This window comes from Aedes albopictus, chromosome 1 (genome assembly GCF_035046485.1).
Source record: "Aedes albopictus strain Foshan chromosome 1, AalbF5, whole genome shotgun sequence".
NCBI classification, from domain to species: Eukaryota; Metazoa; Arthropoda; class Insecta; order Diptera; family Culicidae; genus Aedes; species Aedes albopictus.
The window spans coordinates 94,489,404-94,505,176 of NC_085136.1; the positions used below are offsets into that span (position 1 = coordinate 94,489,404).

The following is a 15,773-nucleotide window of genomic DNA, read 5'->3' on the forward strand; positions in this document are numbered from 1 at the left end:
CTCAGGGAATTTTCATGTGCTCACGGCCAACTTTTCTCAATCTCGTATTGAGATTTGTGCGTCCAGATACTCTGGTTGCAAACAAACTTTTGTTTATATTGTGTGTGAGATTTGCCACAACAAGTTGAACAAAAAGTGAACAAAAATTGTAAAACATGAAAAAGTTTTATCTGTCGCAAATTTGTGTTTTTTTTTATTTATCTAGGTGGACAGAACTACGAACCGAAAGTTAAAGAGTAGTTCTTGCAAATGCCAAAGAAAAAATGTTGATTTATTAAAAAGTATGAGAGTTCTGAAGAGCCAAAATTGACCAATTTGTATGGAAATTTCAGTTTTTTGCTCTCCGTCCCGAAAGGGATATAAAGTATACGTATGCATGCTTATGAACGGTACTGTTATGTTAAACATTTCTTTGAAGAAAGAATCTATCCATTTTTACAATCTTTGATTTGAACTTGTTGTAATAACGTTAAAAATTAATCATTCTGACAACAATCTAACAATGGATTGGGATTGTGTTTCATTAAAGTTTATTATATGTCTCGATAACATTTCTTAAACATGCACACATGGAAAATATTACTTTTGTTTTCGGACAATCTGTACAACATTAAAATAACTTTATTACAACTTCTTCTTGAGTGAGACTAGATCTGTCAAATGTCCAAGTATCATTGTCAAAATTCGCGATGTTTACTTTTTTGATGGTCTAACCCCTCGTCGGTTTTTAAGTTTTCACGGGATTTGAATGCTTTTGCATAGCAATCGATGATAAATGGTCAGGAAACTGTCTAATAGCACAAGGACGCTTAGTATGACGATGGTGCATCGGATATCTGTGACAGGAACAGTTCACATCTGCCGGCGGATGAATTGTGTAGAACCATCGGCAATCAGCATTGTTAGCAGTGGCAACCAAATGCTGAGGTGAGAAAATGTCCACATCTGGAAGCTGACAAATCCACGGATGATCGGGATGTGAGGAGGTGACACTAAAACTAGTTGGTCCCATGGTGAGAGGCACAAATACAAAATTGATGATAAACGAAGCTAGTTTGCGGCATTGAGTGGAGCTTCGGATGACGCGGGTGGATTGCCGATTGGTTTCTTGCGGTTCTAACTGCCACCGATTTGGCATTTCGATTGAGCAAAGTGCTGAGTGTGTCCGTTGAACTAATGTACAAATTGATCGGTAACACGATTACCACTTGTTACAAAGCTCGAATATTGTTATTGGTTAGTATAAAAACCATATTTTATACATGGTGAAGCCTATGAGCGAAAAAACAAATATTCTTGATGTTTGTAATTGAAAAACATAATTATAGCTTAATAATTACACAAGATGTATTATGGAACTCATATATGCCTTTTATAATGCATCTTTGGAACAGTTGATTTGAAAAGATGTTTTCTGTGTTACTTGGGAAGTCCCTTTTCGTCGCTGTGGTCGTGGTGGTTACATGGCTTTTCCGATGCTTCCAAGATGGCATTTAGAGCCTGCATCTATGAGCGAAGCACACATCCTGATGGCTCCGTGGCAGTTAATTTTCTGAGAAGCGAATATAGGATTGACCAAGCGAAGGAAATGACGATACCACGTAAAGAACGTTGTGCTGCTCTCAAGACTGACTCAAAATCGAATCCGCGTTGAAGGCTAGTTTCAACACATTACAGCTCTCGACTGATCAAATTGTGCTCTATTGATTAATCTAGACACATCTGCATAGCCATTCTGAACATGTCAGAGCTAGCCTCGATGACCGTATTGATGGCTACTTTCGGGATACCGTCCGGACCCGGAGCCTTGCTTAACTTAAGTGACCTCGCTATTGCGATGAACTCGTCGTTCGTTATCGGGGCAAACTCGCTTTGGCCGGTTTGGTGATAGAGGACGGGGGCTCATGGTCTTGTAACGTTTCCACGATCTTCTGCAGCATCTCGTGGGAGCGTTCTGGGGGTACCGACCCGCCCTTTGATTTAGCCATGACAATTCTGTAGACATCTTCCCAAGAGTTCGTGTTGGCTGCCTAGCAAAGATTTTCGAAGCACACCCACTAACACGCCACAATCTCTTTATTCAGTGTCAGTTTAGTCGCCCTATAGGTCTTACTTTTTTCCATTCTACCCTCATCGGTGCGATCTCTTTGCATCTTCCTTCTAGCTCTTAGGCAGGATGCGCGGAGTTCTGCGATTCCTGAACACCACCAGTATACTGGTTTGCGTCCTTTTCTAGGTAGGGATCGCATAGCGGCGTCACATGAACGGCTTTGGGTTTCGACCAGATAATCGCTGGATAGATCGCTAGATAGATACCCTCCATAAGCAATCGCTCCACAAATGCCGGCTTTTCAAATCACGAGGTCAGCCATCCCCGATGACGGTCGATGACCTTCGGCTGTGGCCATCTTCCTCCGTGTTGGTGAATCGCCAGATGGTCACTGTGGGTGTACCCATCGTCGACCCCATGTTCAGTCTAGCCATAGCTTCGAATAGAGCCCAGCCTCTCGTGTTCGTCAAGCGGCTCCCCTCAGATGTTGAAGTCTCCACCGATGACCACGGGACTCAATCCCACTAGTGCGCTTGTTAGCGAATGCAGCATAGACGAGAACTGGTCTACCGGCCACTTGAGAGGGGCATAAAAACTGCAGAGTATCTTTGCTATGGCTTAGCCTTATCCGCTACCTAGTTTCCGTTATCGGGTGAGGTGCGGTATGAGTCCGATAGGTAGTAGAGCTATGTCTCTGAGACTGACTGCCACAGCAACTGTTGTGCGGTTTCACAGTGGCTCAGGTTTAGCTGTGTAACCTGCATTATCGTCGGTTGGTTCGACCTCGTCGTGTGCCTGGACATTTAGGCCCGCCCGTCCAATCAGACATTTTGGTGCCGAGTACACTCCCTGGCGTTTTGGCCTCTTTCTCCTCACTTCCTGCAATGTTTGCTCATGTCGGGGCCTATACACACTCACGACTTGTGTGCTTGTTCGATGCACTTGAAACACGTCACTGGTGGCGCGTGCATGCTGAGCGGTCACTCTGACCAGCCTACTTTGATCTTGCCCTACGGTAAGCTTGATCGTGGCGATTTGCGTGTCTGTCGGACCCTTTCACGGGTGGATTAATGCACTTGGTGCATCTACCCCGCACTGCTGCTTAAGTACGGCTATGACCTCCTCTACGTCGGTGATCTCGTCCTGGTTTTTGCACTGGAGAGTCGCCTCTACCGAAAGGGCTCGGTATGCATCCGCCTCAGTTTTGACGACCATCAGCGCGTCGCTTCGTTCGCGCATTCGGGCTGGATTTCTTCTTCTTCTTTACAACCGTGATCCAAGAGTTCTCCTTCCCTGGGTCCAGTTGGCGCCCATTTCTCTTAGGGTTGCCCTCCTGGGGTTAGATTTCCGCAACCGGCCGTCCCTTTCTTGCTATTCGGCTTTCCGCTCGCTACTGCCTGACGCTTCTTGGGCCACGTCTCCTCGGCAGATTTCGACCATCCAGCTCGAGTCATCGGGCGGTTTGACCACTCTGCTACGGCTCCGGCGAGTTACATGGTTTCGTGCTGCATCGTCGCGTTGTCAGCAAAGACAAAGCTGTCCGTTTGTGTGGTCCGTTCCTCCCTGCTCGCATCAGCCGCACTTCACTATTCGATGCTTCGACCCTGAGGATGTCATACTCCTTCTTGGCCAGAGCCAGAGATTTGCGGAGCTTCAGCAGGCTCTGTTTCAGGTCCGTGCTAATGGTAGTCCATCCGCTCGTGTAGCCGATCTGCTCGTCCAGCTGTTCAGCAACTACCAACATCTTTGGTAGTCCGCTAGGGGCTGTCCATAAACCACGTGGTCATTTTTTTGGGACTTTTCAACCCCCCCCCCCCCCCCCACGTGGTCATTAGTCCATACAATTTTTTTATTTGTCCATACAAAATGATCATTGGCCGAACCACCCCCCCCCCCCCCCCCCTCATGACCACGTGGTTTATGGACAGCCCCCTACTGTTGCAGTTCATCGCCCGTGTGAGGTCCGCGTTGGTCATCTGCGCTACCTCGGTCGGTCCTTAGAGCCGCTACCCCTCATTTCAAATGAAGTAGTCACTAATGATCCTGGTGGTTATCTATGCAAGCCGGGAGGCCATCCGAGCTACAACAAGAGGAATGATATGGCTGTGCGGTGACTGTGTGCCTGTGTTTACGGATTGGAAAACATCGCTAAATAAATCGCCAAGCACGGACGATTCCAGTATTCTCCACACCGAAATATCCGAACTCAAAACGCAAATGTCTCTGGTCGTAGATACACTGCAACGACTCGATTCACTGGATACATCGACGAAAAGAGTACATGTATGTCATTCTACTCCCGTTGAATTAGCCGAAGTGATCAATGGAACAAGTGACAGTTACACGGAGGGCATGGAAAGTGAGCAAACCGATCCGAAGACGAATCTACCGGCGAAACCGAGTGATCACTACTTTTCGTTATTGCTTACTAATATCGACAACACCGCATCTGTGAACGACATTGAAACGATGGTTTATCGTTGTTTACGCGCCCCTGCTGGAGACTGTAAGGATGTGGTAAAATTGGTATCGAATCGAGTGGATTACATTACCTTCAAAGTTGTGCTGAAATGGAAATGGAAAGAAGTAGCTCTCCGTTCCTCAACTTGGCCCAATGGAATCGTGTTCCGTGAATTTCGCAGTCGCCAGAACAATGTTTGGAAGCCGTAGTGTAATTACAGGGGATAGACAAAATGATCGGGACAGGCAAAATTATCACTTTCCAAAAAATGTTCAACTAGCTGTAACTTTTCGAAAAGTGCATCACATATTTTCAATTTTTTACTGTAAGTTCTTCAACTAGTTGTGTATCAGTGGACAAAATTTGGAAAAGATCGGACAATTCTTCACGAAGTTATAAAGATTTTTGAAAAAGATAAAATTATCCGATAGCCAACTTTGAGCTGTTATATCTCCGGATTCAATGAACCGATTGCAATGAAATTTTGACAATTCATGACTTATATAATGAACTCTGGAAAACATTTGACTTAACTTGAAATTTTTAACAAGCGAAAAAGTTACAGCGTTTTTATTTTTTTCACGATTTTTTAGTAAATTGGTCTATTTTTAATATGCATCCCATTACTTTTTCAACTTATTGGCGGCTATGTTGTTACTTTCCTTCAAAACGGATTTATCTATAAGTCAATTAGAGGGAAACTAAATGAACTATAATTTGCATCTTGAATTTTGAAACGATGTTGATGATTTGGATAATTTGGTGTTTTATTAGAAAAATTATCTAATCGTTATAATTTTCTTCCGTGTTAAGAATATTAAGTTAAGTCAATGGTTTTTCATAGCTCATTATATAAGTCATAAATGGTCAAAATTTCATTGCATTCGGTTCATTGAATCCGGAGATATAACAGCTCAAAGTTGGCTATCGGATAATTTTATCTTTTTCAAAAATCTTTATAACTTCGTGAATAATTGTCCGATCTTTTCCAAATTTTGTCTACTGATACACAACTAGTTGAAGAACTTACAGTAAAAAAATTGAAAATATTTGATGCACTTTTCGAAAAGTTACAGCTAATAGAACATTTTTTGAAAAGTGAATATTTTGCCTGTCCCGATCATTTTGTCTATCCCCTGTATCTGTTACGTTGCGTACCTATTTTGTCGTCGTAAATGATGTATTATTGCTGCTAGTTTTTATGTATGTAGTGTTTATTTTTATTCCAAAATGATGATTGATTTGTATGCGTTGCGTTTTTTTTTTTGGTTAGTTTGTCCTTAATGGAGATTATCTAGATTTAGTAAACAGTCTGTACAACTTTTAGGGTTGAAGATGGTGAATAAATAAAGAAATAAATAAAGAGTTGGCCCAGGCCCTTATGGGGACTGGGCTCAGAGCCGGATCATCGTTAATCAGGAGTGTTCATCTTGACAGCGCCAATTACAAAGCAAGACCAATGTATCATAATCAAGAACTTACTGGCGTCAGTCCTGATATGCCCGAGCCACTCCTGGTTGGGCTGTGACACTTTGGAAGCGGTTTCGTATCGCTTGTACAGAGCTGCTTCCGGATGTGTGGAATTACTGAAGAGGCCCAACAGGGCCCACTGTTGGTCCCCCACCACGCCTAGGCTTACTCCGCTAGAGCAATCCGTATGCCCCGGTGCCAAAGGTGGTAAGTCCACACTGGTGTATGAATATGGTTCGCTAAGAAAAGAATCCTAGCCTCCCACCTGATGATATGAGCCTTGTTACAAGAAAGGTTCCGGAGTATTGGTATATTTACAGTAATGTTTTGTTGGAATGTTTCGTTTGAAGTAAAGCCGAGTTGTCGGAGGACATACTCTCAAATTAGTCAGGCAAACAGGCCGGGAGACAGGGAGACATTTGCAAGAGTGGCGTTGAGTCCATGTTATATGTCAAAACATCGAGTGCGTCCTTTAACTTGTTACCATACAAGGATGATGATCTGTCTTAGTCGAAACAATACTCCAGAAAGATGGTAAAGAAGATGCAAATAAACCCAAATAAACAGCTCAGCAAGAGAAAAAAAAAACAGTTGGAAAATCACGCTTTCCTCTTTTGTACAACCCTAAAAAACTTTTTCACTGGACCGCACTCTTACTCGCCTTTGTCACGGGTCATTAGTCTTCTCATCTCGTTGAAAAGCTTAATTGTCCGCACTTTGAGCAAACAGCAACTCATCGCGTCTAGACCAGTCATGAAAAACGCCAGCACCCATACCACTTTTCCCGGCAGTATCCTTCTCTCTCATCTTCATCATCATCATCATAGGCAGGAGTAGCAGCAGCTTCGTAGCGGATGCTAAATATTCCGGATCAGCCCAAACGAACGCTGGATGATCCGACAACATTAGCATCACCCCTGCTGCCACGTTTGTCTTTGGATTCCTGCTTACCGGGGATCGCCGGTTCGCCTCAAGACAATCCATTATGAAAATTAATCGTGAGAACTTGATCAGCTGTTTGACATTGTCCGTTGCTGCTTGCTGCTCCGTTCGGTTGGTTTAGTTGGTTCGTTGGATGCCTACCTCTTGCTAAGATGACCTGTCCTCCATAGCAAGATGTGGTCTGCAACACCCGGTGTGGTGTGGTGCGGTTTCACAAAGGACCCCATGCGGTAGTGCAGTTACGCTTGGTTTGTTTTTCACGCGAAGTGATTATTCACGACGAGCGGTGGCCCCCACAGGCACACAGGTGGGTGATTTATGAACGAATTTAGGAGGGAGATTTTCTAACGAATCCGTTTCAGACTTTTCTTGTTCTTGGCATAACGTCACAACTAGGACATAGCCTGCATCTCAGCATGGTGTTCTATGAGCATTTCCTCAGTTATTAACTGAGAGCTTCCTCTGCCAGTGATTATTTTGCCTTTGTATATCGTGCGGAAGGCACGAAGATATTCCATACCCTAGGAAGTCAAGAAAGTATTCACTACACGAAAAATTTCCAATCAATCAGAAATCGAACCCTCTGCATGGTCTTGCTGAACTTTCGTGTGTTCACCGCTTCTACTAAATATATGAAAAAAGAATCAGACGTATATTATACTCACCAGAGATGCCATCGTAGGTCCACCATTCCTCCCAACTGACAGCCGAGATTACTGTAAAGAATCGAGAGCAGAAATTGATTGTTAGAAGTTTTCGTACCAAGTCAATAGCATCAGCTCTCATTTCAAACGTATGTAATCCAAAGTAAAGTTCCTCACCCGAGTCAATCAATCAAAATCACCCGATTGTTCGATCAACCTTCGGCCAAGGAACCCCGCCAAACCGAATGAAAACCACAGCTGATTGGCACACGATAGTTTTTGAGTGCGAGCTTAATTCACCGGGCATATATGCGCTTCATCAACCGAACAAAATTGTGGGTACGAAAATAAATTTTCCGAGCTGCCAAACTTTTCCACATTTTGCCCCCCAAACAATCGGTCGTTACGTGTGTGTTTGCGAGCAATTGAACGCTGGCTGGCTGGTTTCAACGAAATGGAAGTTTTCGCGCCACCGCCGCTGACTCACGTACTTATGACGGTGGTGGTGGGAAACCGATGGATTACAACTTTCAAACCTGGATTTTATGACGCTCGCTCCCGGGAGTTATTGAGGAAGGTGGAAGGATTAGTTGGTTCATTTTGCTATTAGATGGATTTTTACGACTTTATGATTGACTGTAAAATTTGCGCTGTTGTGGAGCAATCAGGTGCAATAAAAATGAAGTATATTTGTGGCTTGAGACTTGCGGTCATACTTTATAACTTGTTGTGTTCGAACGCAAAATGTTTATTTATGTACCATACATGAATGGTAAAAGGTTATTGCAATAATAGTAAATTGCAAATGCTCCGTAGAAAATTAAAGGTGTTCCATAAAGAATGAATAAATTTAGCAGAAAAATGTGCAATGATACGTTCTCTGCACTATTCAGGTGTTCGTTGAAGTCCTACTACCACCTTTCAAACACTTCAGGTTGGTGCGTCATCCACATGATTGACCAACCTAGCTCGCTGCGCTCCACGTCTTCTTGTACCGGTCGGATGACTCTCGAGAACCATTTTAGTCGGGTTGCTATCCGACATCCTGATGACGTGACCCGCCCACCGTAGCCTCCCGATTTTCGCGGTATGGACGATGGTTGGTTCTCTCAGCAGCTGATGCAGTTCGTGGTTCATTCGCCTTCTCCAAGTCCCGTCTTCCATCTGCACTCCACCGTAGATGGTACGCAACACCTTCCGTTCGAAAACTCCAAGGGCGCCTTGGTCCTCTGCACGTAGGGTCCATGTTTCGTGCCCATAGAGGACTACCGGTCTAATCAGCGTTTTGTAGACAGTTCGTGTTACGGCGAACTTTATTCGATCGTAGAGTTCTGTGGAGTCCAAAATAAGCGCGATTTCCTGCCACAATGCGCCTCTGAGTTTCTCTGCTGGTGTCGTTGTCGGCGGTCACAAGTGAGCCCAAGTACACAAATTCTTCAACCGCCTCGATTTCATCACCGTCGATATAAATTCGGGGTAGCAGGCGCGGGGATTCTTCCCTGACGCCCTTTGCTATCATGTACTTTGTTTTCGACACATTAATGACTAATCCGATTCGCCTTACTTCACTCTTTAGTCGGATGTACGTTTCCGCCATTGCGCCAAATTTACGAGCTATAGACTGAAAGGACTTCGTGAAAATCGCCCCACTCGTGTTTATCCCCGCTCTCCTTATTACACCTTCTAACGCAATGTTGAACAACAAGCACGAAAGACCATCACCTTACCGTAACCCACTGTGCGATTCGAAGGGACTCGAGAGTCTCCGTGATATTCGAACTACGCACATCACTCGATCCATCGTCGTCTTGATCAATCGTATCTGTTTATCCAGGAATGCGTATTGGTGCATAATCTGCCATAGCTGTTTTCGATCGATTGTATCATACGCCAATTTAAAATCGATTAACAAGTGATGTGTGGGCACGTTGTATTCGCGGCATTTCTGCCTGGCGGATGGTGAACATCTGGTCCGTTTTAGCGCGTTCGCCCATGAAAGCAGTCTGATATTGCCCCATGAATTCTCTTGCAGTGGGTGATATACAGTTTAAGGTACCCCGGGGCAAGTGAGAATCGGGGGCAAGTGAGACCTATAGCTAGTATTTTTTTTTATTATTTATTTTTAAAACTAACATTCTTCATGGAAAACATAGGTATCACACCTACGGATACTTTAAATACAAAAAATGTTATTGTTTCAACCACAAAGAGAATATATACGTTATTGTTGTTCATATGTAATTTTCAATTCACTAGGTAAGATTGACGTGCTCTACTACATTCGTCGTTTAAAATAGATTTGTTATTCTACAAATACTTTTTTTGGTTTCAGGATAGTATTTGGAGTTCATGCAAATGATTTCAAGCGAAAAAGCTGTATTTTATTTTTATTTATTACCTTTAGTTTTCTGCTCTTACTTGCCCCAGTGCATTTCGCTATCTGGGGCAAGTGGGACCTATGAGAATAAACAAAGACAATTTTATGGATTCATCTCGCCTTGTCCAACCTAAGATGAAATTAGCACGAAAGTCAATAAAAATTGACGCGTTAAGTAATCTACTGTTGAATTATACTTTATTACCTCTATTTAGATGATGAAATTCTTGTTAAAAATGGTAAAACCTTGGGTAAAACAAAAAAAAAATCAAAGCATGTATTTTTTATGTTTTTTTTAATATCTTCCATTTTTTTCACTTAATGCTGCATAATGCATTCTTCTGAGCATTCGGGAATTGTCCATAAAAAGTTAAAATAGGGAAACAGCCTTTTCAAAATTAATGATTTAAAAAACATTATTTAATGATCGTAAGAATATGTAAGGGAGATGATATTACTGAAAGTCTCGAAACCCCAGATTTGCTATTGGTGAGGATCATTAACTATATAATATAGAGACCAAGTTTCGAAATCTTTTGTCTCTTCACTTTACGGCGCTTTTTGTACAAAAAAATCAATTTATTTTGCATGAGCTGCTAGACTTGATTCAATTTCCCCCAGCGATTTGTTATGTGTTACGTAATTTATGCATGATACCATAAACCTCTTCTTATTTTAATCTCTAAACATAGTCATTCATATAAGAGATTTATGATTTATGTTACCTTATTTGTTGCAACTTATATTAAGCCCTTTGAACAAAAACTCTGAATAGGTCCCACTTGCCCCGTGAAACGCAGTTAATGAAGATCTGCTACACTTTTAATTATATGCATAATATATGTAATGTAAAAACTTTGAAACAGTTTTAATGCACGTTAATAAGTACAAATATACCAACAACGTCTTTTGGGTCCATTGGAATTATTATAGAATTTGTGTTCTGAAACTTTTGGCATGACAAAACCAAATTAGCATTTTTTTAGGTCCCACTTGCCCCGGGGTACCTTATATTCATCGAAGATTCTCTACTAATCACAATTTGAAATTGAAAGTTCATTCTCTGTTCACCGTTTCAACTCTCTCAGTAACTTTAAAATGATGCAATATTCGAGATTTATCTAAAGGCAACACAATTGGAAAATTGCTTCCTTCATTCCCTAACACCAATCCACAATCCTTTTTCCCCTTTCTCATACACATTCTTTCTCCACGGCCATAACGAAGTAAACGAGGAGCCTCATATGTGAAAGCGTAATTGAATATAAAAGCTTATGCGATTTCAATTATTATTCCACACACCACCCCCACCCTGAACCTCATTTGAGTCCAGCTCAACTGTTAGTACTGTATGTGGGCATTTGCAGAACTACAGCCAGCCAGAGCACCTGCCTTGGATTAAAGCACAACCGTAAGGGTAGAAATTTTGTGCTCGTTTTAACCGACCGACCGACAGACCGACCGGCCCACGCCCAAGCATCGGAGGATTTCCTCGGAACATTCCAACCGATTATGTGCTATTATCATCTGCACACCGCACAGGCAGTCCGATCTCTCCTTCGGTAGCATGGACGTCACCAGTGAGGGTTTTCTGAATTAAACAAATTACTGGAATTGACTACTAGACCACGGAATTTCCACAAATTCATCAAGAAATAAACGTCATTCTTTCCAGCGATAGCAGTTTAGAACAAAAACGGATCCATCTGGAATTTTTATCTGTAGTTTCTCAAAGAATTTTACGAGAAGTAAGTATAGAAAAAATCCCACACATTCCATCGAAAAGTCATTACGTGTCTAAAAGTAAAACTGGAAGATCTCTGGAGTAATTTCTGAAACAATTCCTCACAGATTTTTTACATGGAATCCGTGGAAGATTTTCTTAAAAAAGTTTCAGAAAACAAAAAATCCTGGACAAATTCCTTTGAAAAAATCTTTAGATGAGTTGCTGAAGGCTTCAACCAATGAGTTTATGAAAGAATTTATGGGGTTACCAATCAAATTTTGGAAGATTTTAAAAAATTGAATCTTATAAAATTTCTTATTTTGTGGAGAAATTTCTGGAAAAAAAACCTGAAAAACACCTAAATGACAAAATCGAGTAATGTTCGAAGGAATTCTTAGAAGATTTCACGAGAAATTCTTGAAAGAGATCCAAAGTTTTCCATTTCTGAAGTCATTCCTGGAATTGGGAAGATTTTTTGAAAAAAATCGCTGGAGAAATTTCTGTAGAACTCTCTAAGAGTAGAAAATTTACTGGAAGACATTCAGATAGAATCCAGAGATAAATTTCTGAACGAAAAAAAAAAAAATACGAAAAATATCTCATAATTTGTTTTGAAGTTTCGGTATATTGCATATCACATTCCCACAGGATTTTTTAATGAAAATTTTAAACGAATTTCCCTGTATCAATTTTGGAAGAATCATTGTAACAATTTTGGGAAAAATGAGGATACTGTCTAAAGAAAACAAGCTTCATTTTGAAAATAATTTCGAGTTTGTATCATAGTATGTAACGATGCGAAGAGTTATGATTATCACCTGTTTGGAATTCTGGTTATTTTCAGATAATTATTTATCAAATCAAAATAATAACAAAAGGTTATGTAGTTAAACGATTGTATCATAGTTTGATATAATTTTGGAATAATATTTTCTGAATACCAATTATTTGATTCCGCGTCATTTGGTGGAATGTTACTTGGCCGAATACCATTGGGTCGAACGCCATTGGCCGAAAGGGTATTTTGAGTGAACGCCATTTAGCCGAATATTGTTTGACTGAAAAAGTAATGATGATTCTGCCACTGTTCTCTGTATCAATTTAGCTCGAAAGAACAGCTTAGGATTCAAAAAGGGAAAATCTTCAACAAACTCGGGGTTTGTCCGCACCTCTGAATTCTTTAGAATATGGAGATGAACCAGCCTCGGGCTGAAAATCTCCCTAATAAAGCTAATAGTCCCAAAAAATTGAAAAGTCCCAAAAAATGACCACGTGGTTTATGGACAGCCCCTATTCAGCTGTTCTATTTTCGTCAAAAATTTGCCGAACACGGCATCCCAAATAAAGTGTGAACGGTTTGCTATAAACCTTCTAATTCATATGTAAGAGAAGTGAGCTTGTTACATTCCTAACAAAGACGTTTTCTTCACAACAAACCTTATTCTCAATGGCTGCAATAGCCAGTGACCAAACGGGTGGCGTTATTAACGTAGTCAGCTGGGGATTGCGGACTGAAATTTTGTGTAAAGTAGTTTGTGCAAGCACTTCAGAAAAGATATCCATTGAAATTAACAACTCAACAGGAGAGCACTGCAAGAAAAAAAAGCATGTTCAAATTGAATGGTCAAAATAAGGGAGTCCAGCAGTAAAGCGATGCAGCATAAAAATTTAGTGTACTCAGAATTGTTGACAGTTTGGATCACATGTGTTTGAACTAGGGAAATTATAACTCCATTCCAACCAACACAATATTGTCATTGTTAACTACTAAAGTCAGAGCGATTGAACTGATGTCACTGTCAATCTTTGTCAACCGATTACAGCAGACAGAGTTTTTATGGTGCACCGTTTCTATGCTGTCTACGGGAAGAAAACTACCCGTCAGATCCAAGGTTTGAACGCTTTGATTCAAATTATGCTGGCTACCGCAACATTGCTTGGTTGGCATGGGGATCATTAAACTGTTACGGCATCTCCAATCTATAAATATTATTCTTAAACATTTTTAATTACATATGTCATACGCAATTATAACTATTTATACACACACGCTGACCTACTATATCACTGAATAATTTACTCATTTACTCAAATAATCGCTCACTCACTCATTAACTCACTACATCCGTTGCTAACTCACTATTTTACTTCATACATTCACTCACCCACTTATTTACTAATTCTCTAGTTCACATTCATACACATATTAATGCACTGCTCTACTCATTAAATTAAATCATCCATTTGCTTTTTAACTAAATAAACTAACAAACTTACTCGTTAACTCTTAAACTCACTATATCTCACTCAATAACTCACTCAAACTTAAACCCACTTACTCACTTATTAACTTTCTCACTCATTTTCATCCACTCACCTTAACACTCAATCACTAACACATTAACTTACTTCTCATTTACCCACTAACACATTCACTCACGCATTCATTCTCTCATTTCTCAACGCACTCATTAACTTCCTCATTCACAAACTCGCTCATTAACTAACTTGATATTCACTTGCTGACAAATTATCTAATTTACTCACTAATACACTTACTTTCATGACGTATCAATCAATCGTCTAGCTCACTGACTCATTATTTTATTTACCCACTAATTCATTACACACTCACCAATACACTTATCCTCCCACTAACAATTCATGAAACAACTTTCGGCTCTATGCTCTATAACTTTCATAGTCTGAATCACTCACCGGTTCACTCAATCAGCCTACCCTGACCAACTCAATATCCTACAAAATTATTCATCATTTCATCCACTCACCTGGTTTCTACTTATCCAATTATGTAGTTTGGAGTACGTTAAAGTGAGAAGCCACCTTTTAAAACTGCATCAGATTGCGAAAAGAGTTTTTGCTTTCGTTTTGGAACTTTGGCTCTCTATGAACACTTTCACAGCTGTAAACTGAAAACTGCCTTTATCAATGACCGTTTTGCATTTGTGTATCGCAGGCATGAGATAACCGTGGAAAATACTCTATGCCCGATTACAAATGTTCGTGAACCAACTAGAAATTGAGAAACGTCTTTATAGGAAACGAACCACCCCATTTCGGGATCTAAGATATCTAGACCAACATTTGAAAAGGGCGGAAGAGCCAAAATGTAAACAAATCACTTTTCAGCATCATTTGATGAAACAACTCATAAACATATGATTTCTCCTGACGTTAGCTCAAAAATGAGTTTCCACTTCTGGAAAATAATAATTTAAATAAAGGCGGATTTCCACATCTGATTTTGATCACTTCATTTGGTTGTTCCGCCAATGATCTTGCGCCTTTGAAAAAAAGCACAAAAATGCACAAAATTGTTAACACTGTTGAATAAACAGTCGAGAACAGCATCTCGCCATTCATATTTATCAAATTTACACAAAAGTTTTACTCCCACTTTTGATTAAAGTTGCCCCTAACTACTTACACCGTTATTGAAAAGCCTTCGTCATTACGTCGTGCTTCGGCGCCCATCAAAATGTCTGAGTGGAAATCCGCCGCGCACTTATTGCTCTTGTTGCGCACGGATGGTTCTTACGCCCAAGATCAAATCGTGCGTTTCTCATCGTAAAATTCAATAAAGTCGCTGACTGACTGCAATAAGTGGCGATAATATGGCTTCAATGTCTATTCAGGATATATTTTCTCCAAAGGACCCAGATTTGGATGATATGCAGCTGGTAAAGCTTCAGTGATAAAAATGTTAGCGAATGGTCTCAAATCTATTGACCGGCATAGGTCACAGCAGGTAGATTCAGCAAAAGGTGATATTGAGAACCAGGCCCGTGCACTGAAAAGGCGACAAGGGAGGGGTTTTACCCAATTTTAGCAAAGGGTGAAGGAGGCCTTGTGTATAGAGTATCGGCAATGGAGTTTAACCTCCAAAACCCATCCGTTGGGCACGGGCTTGTTGGGAACATAATATGCTGCCTGCGCTTCTCCATCGGTATTGTAGCTATATATTTTTTTTTCAACGCGCATTATGGACAATGGCAGGGACGACTCCCTCCTTTGCTGTACGATACTAGATAAACTGTAAAGAGTTGTTGTTCGTAGATAAGAGCTTGAATATAGATTTAAAT

At 40.9% G+C, this 15,773-nt stretch overlaps 1 protein-coding gene across 1 annotated transcript in view; it reads right to left on the reverse strand.

The window, feature by feature from the left end:
* The window catches only part of LOC109402049 (carbonic anhydrase-related protein 10), a 451,175-nt gene that overhangs the window by 40,775 nt on the left and 394,627 nt on the right, over positions 1-15,773 (reverse strand). Inside the window, exon 4 of the mRNA XM_029855977.2 lies at positions 7,589-7,639. Coding sequence (XP_029711837.2) covers positions 7,589-7,639 — 51 coding nt within the window. The remainder of the gene's footprint in view (positions 1-7,588; positions 7,640-15,773) is intronic.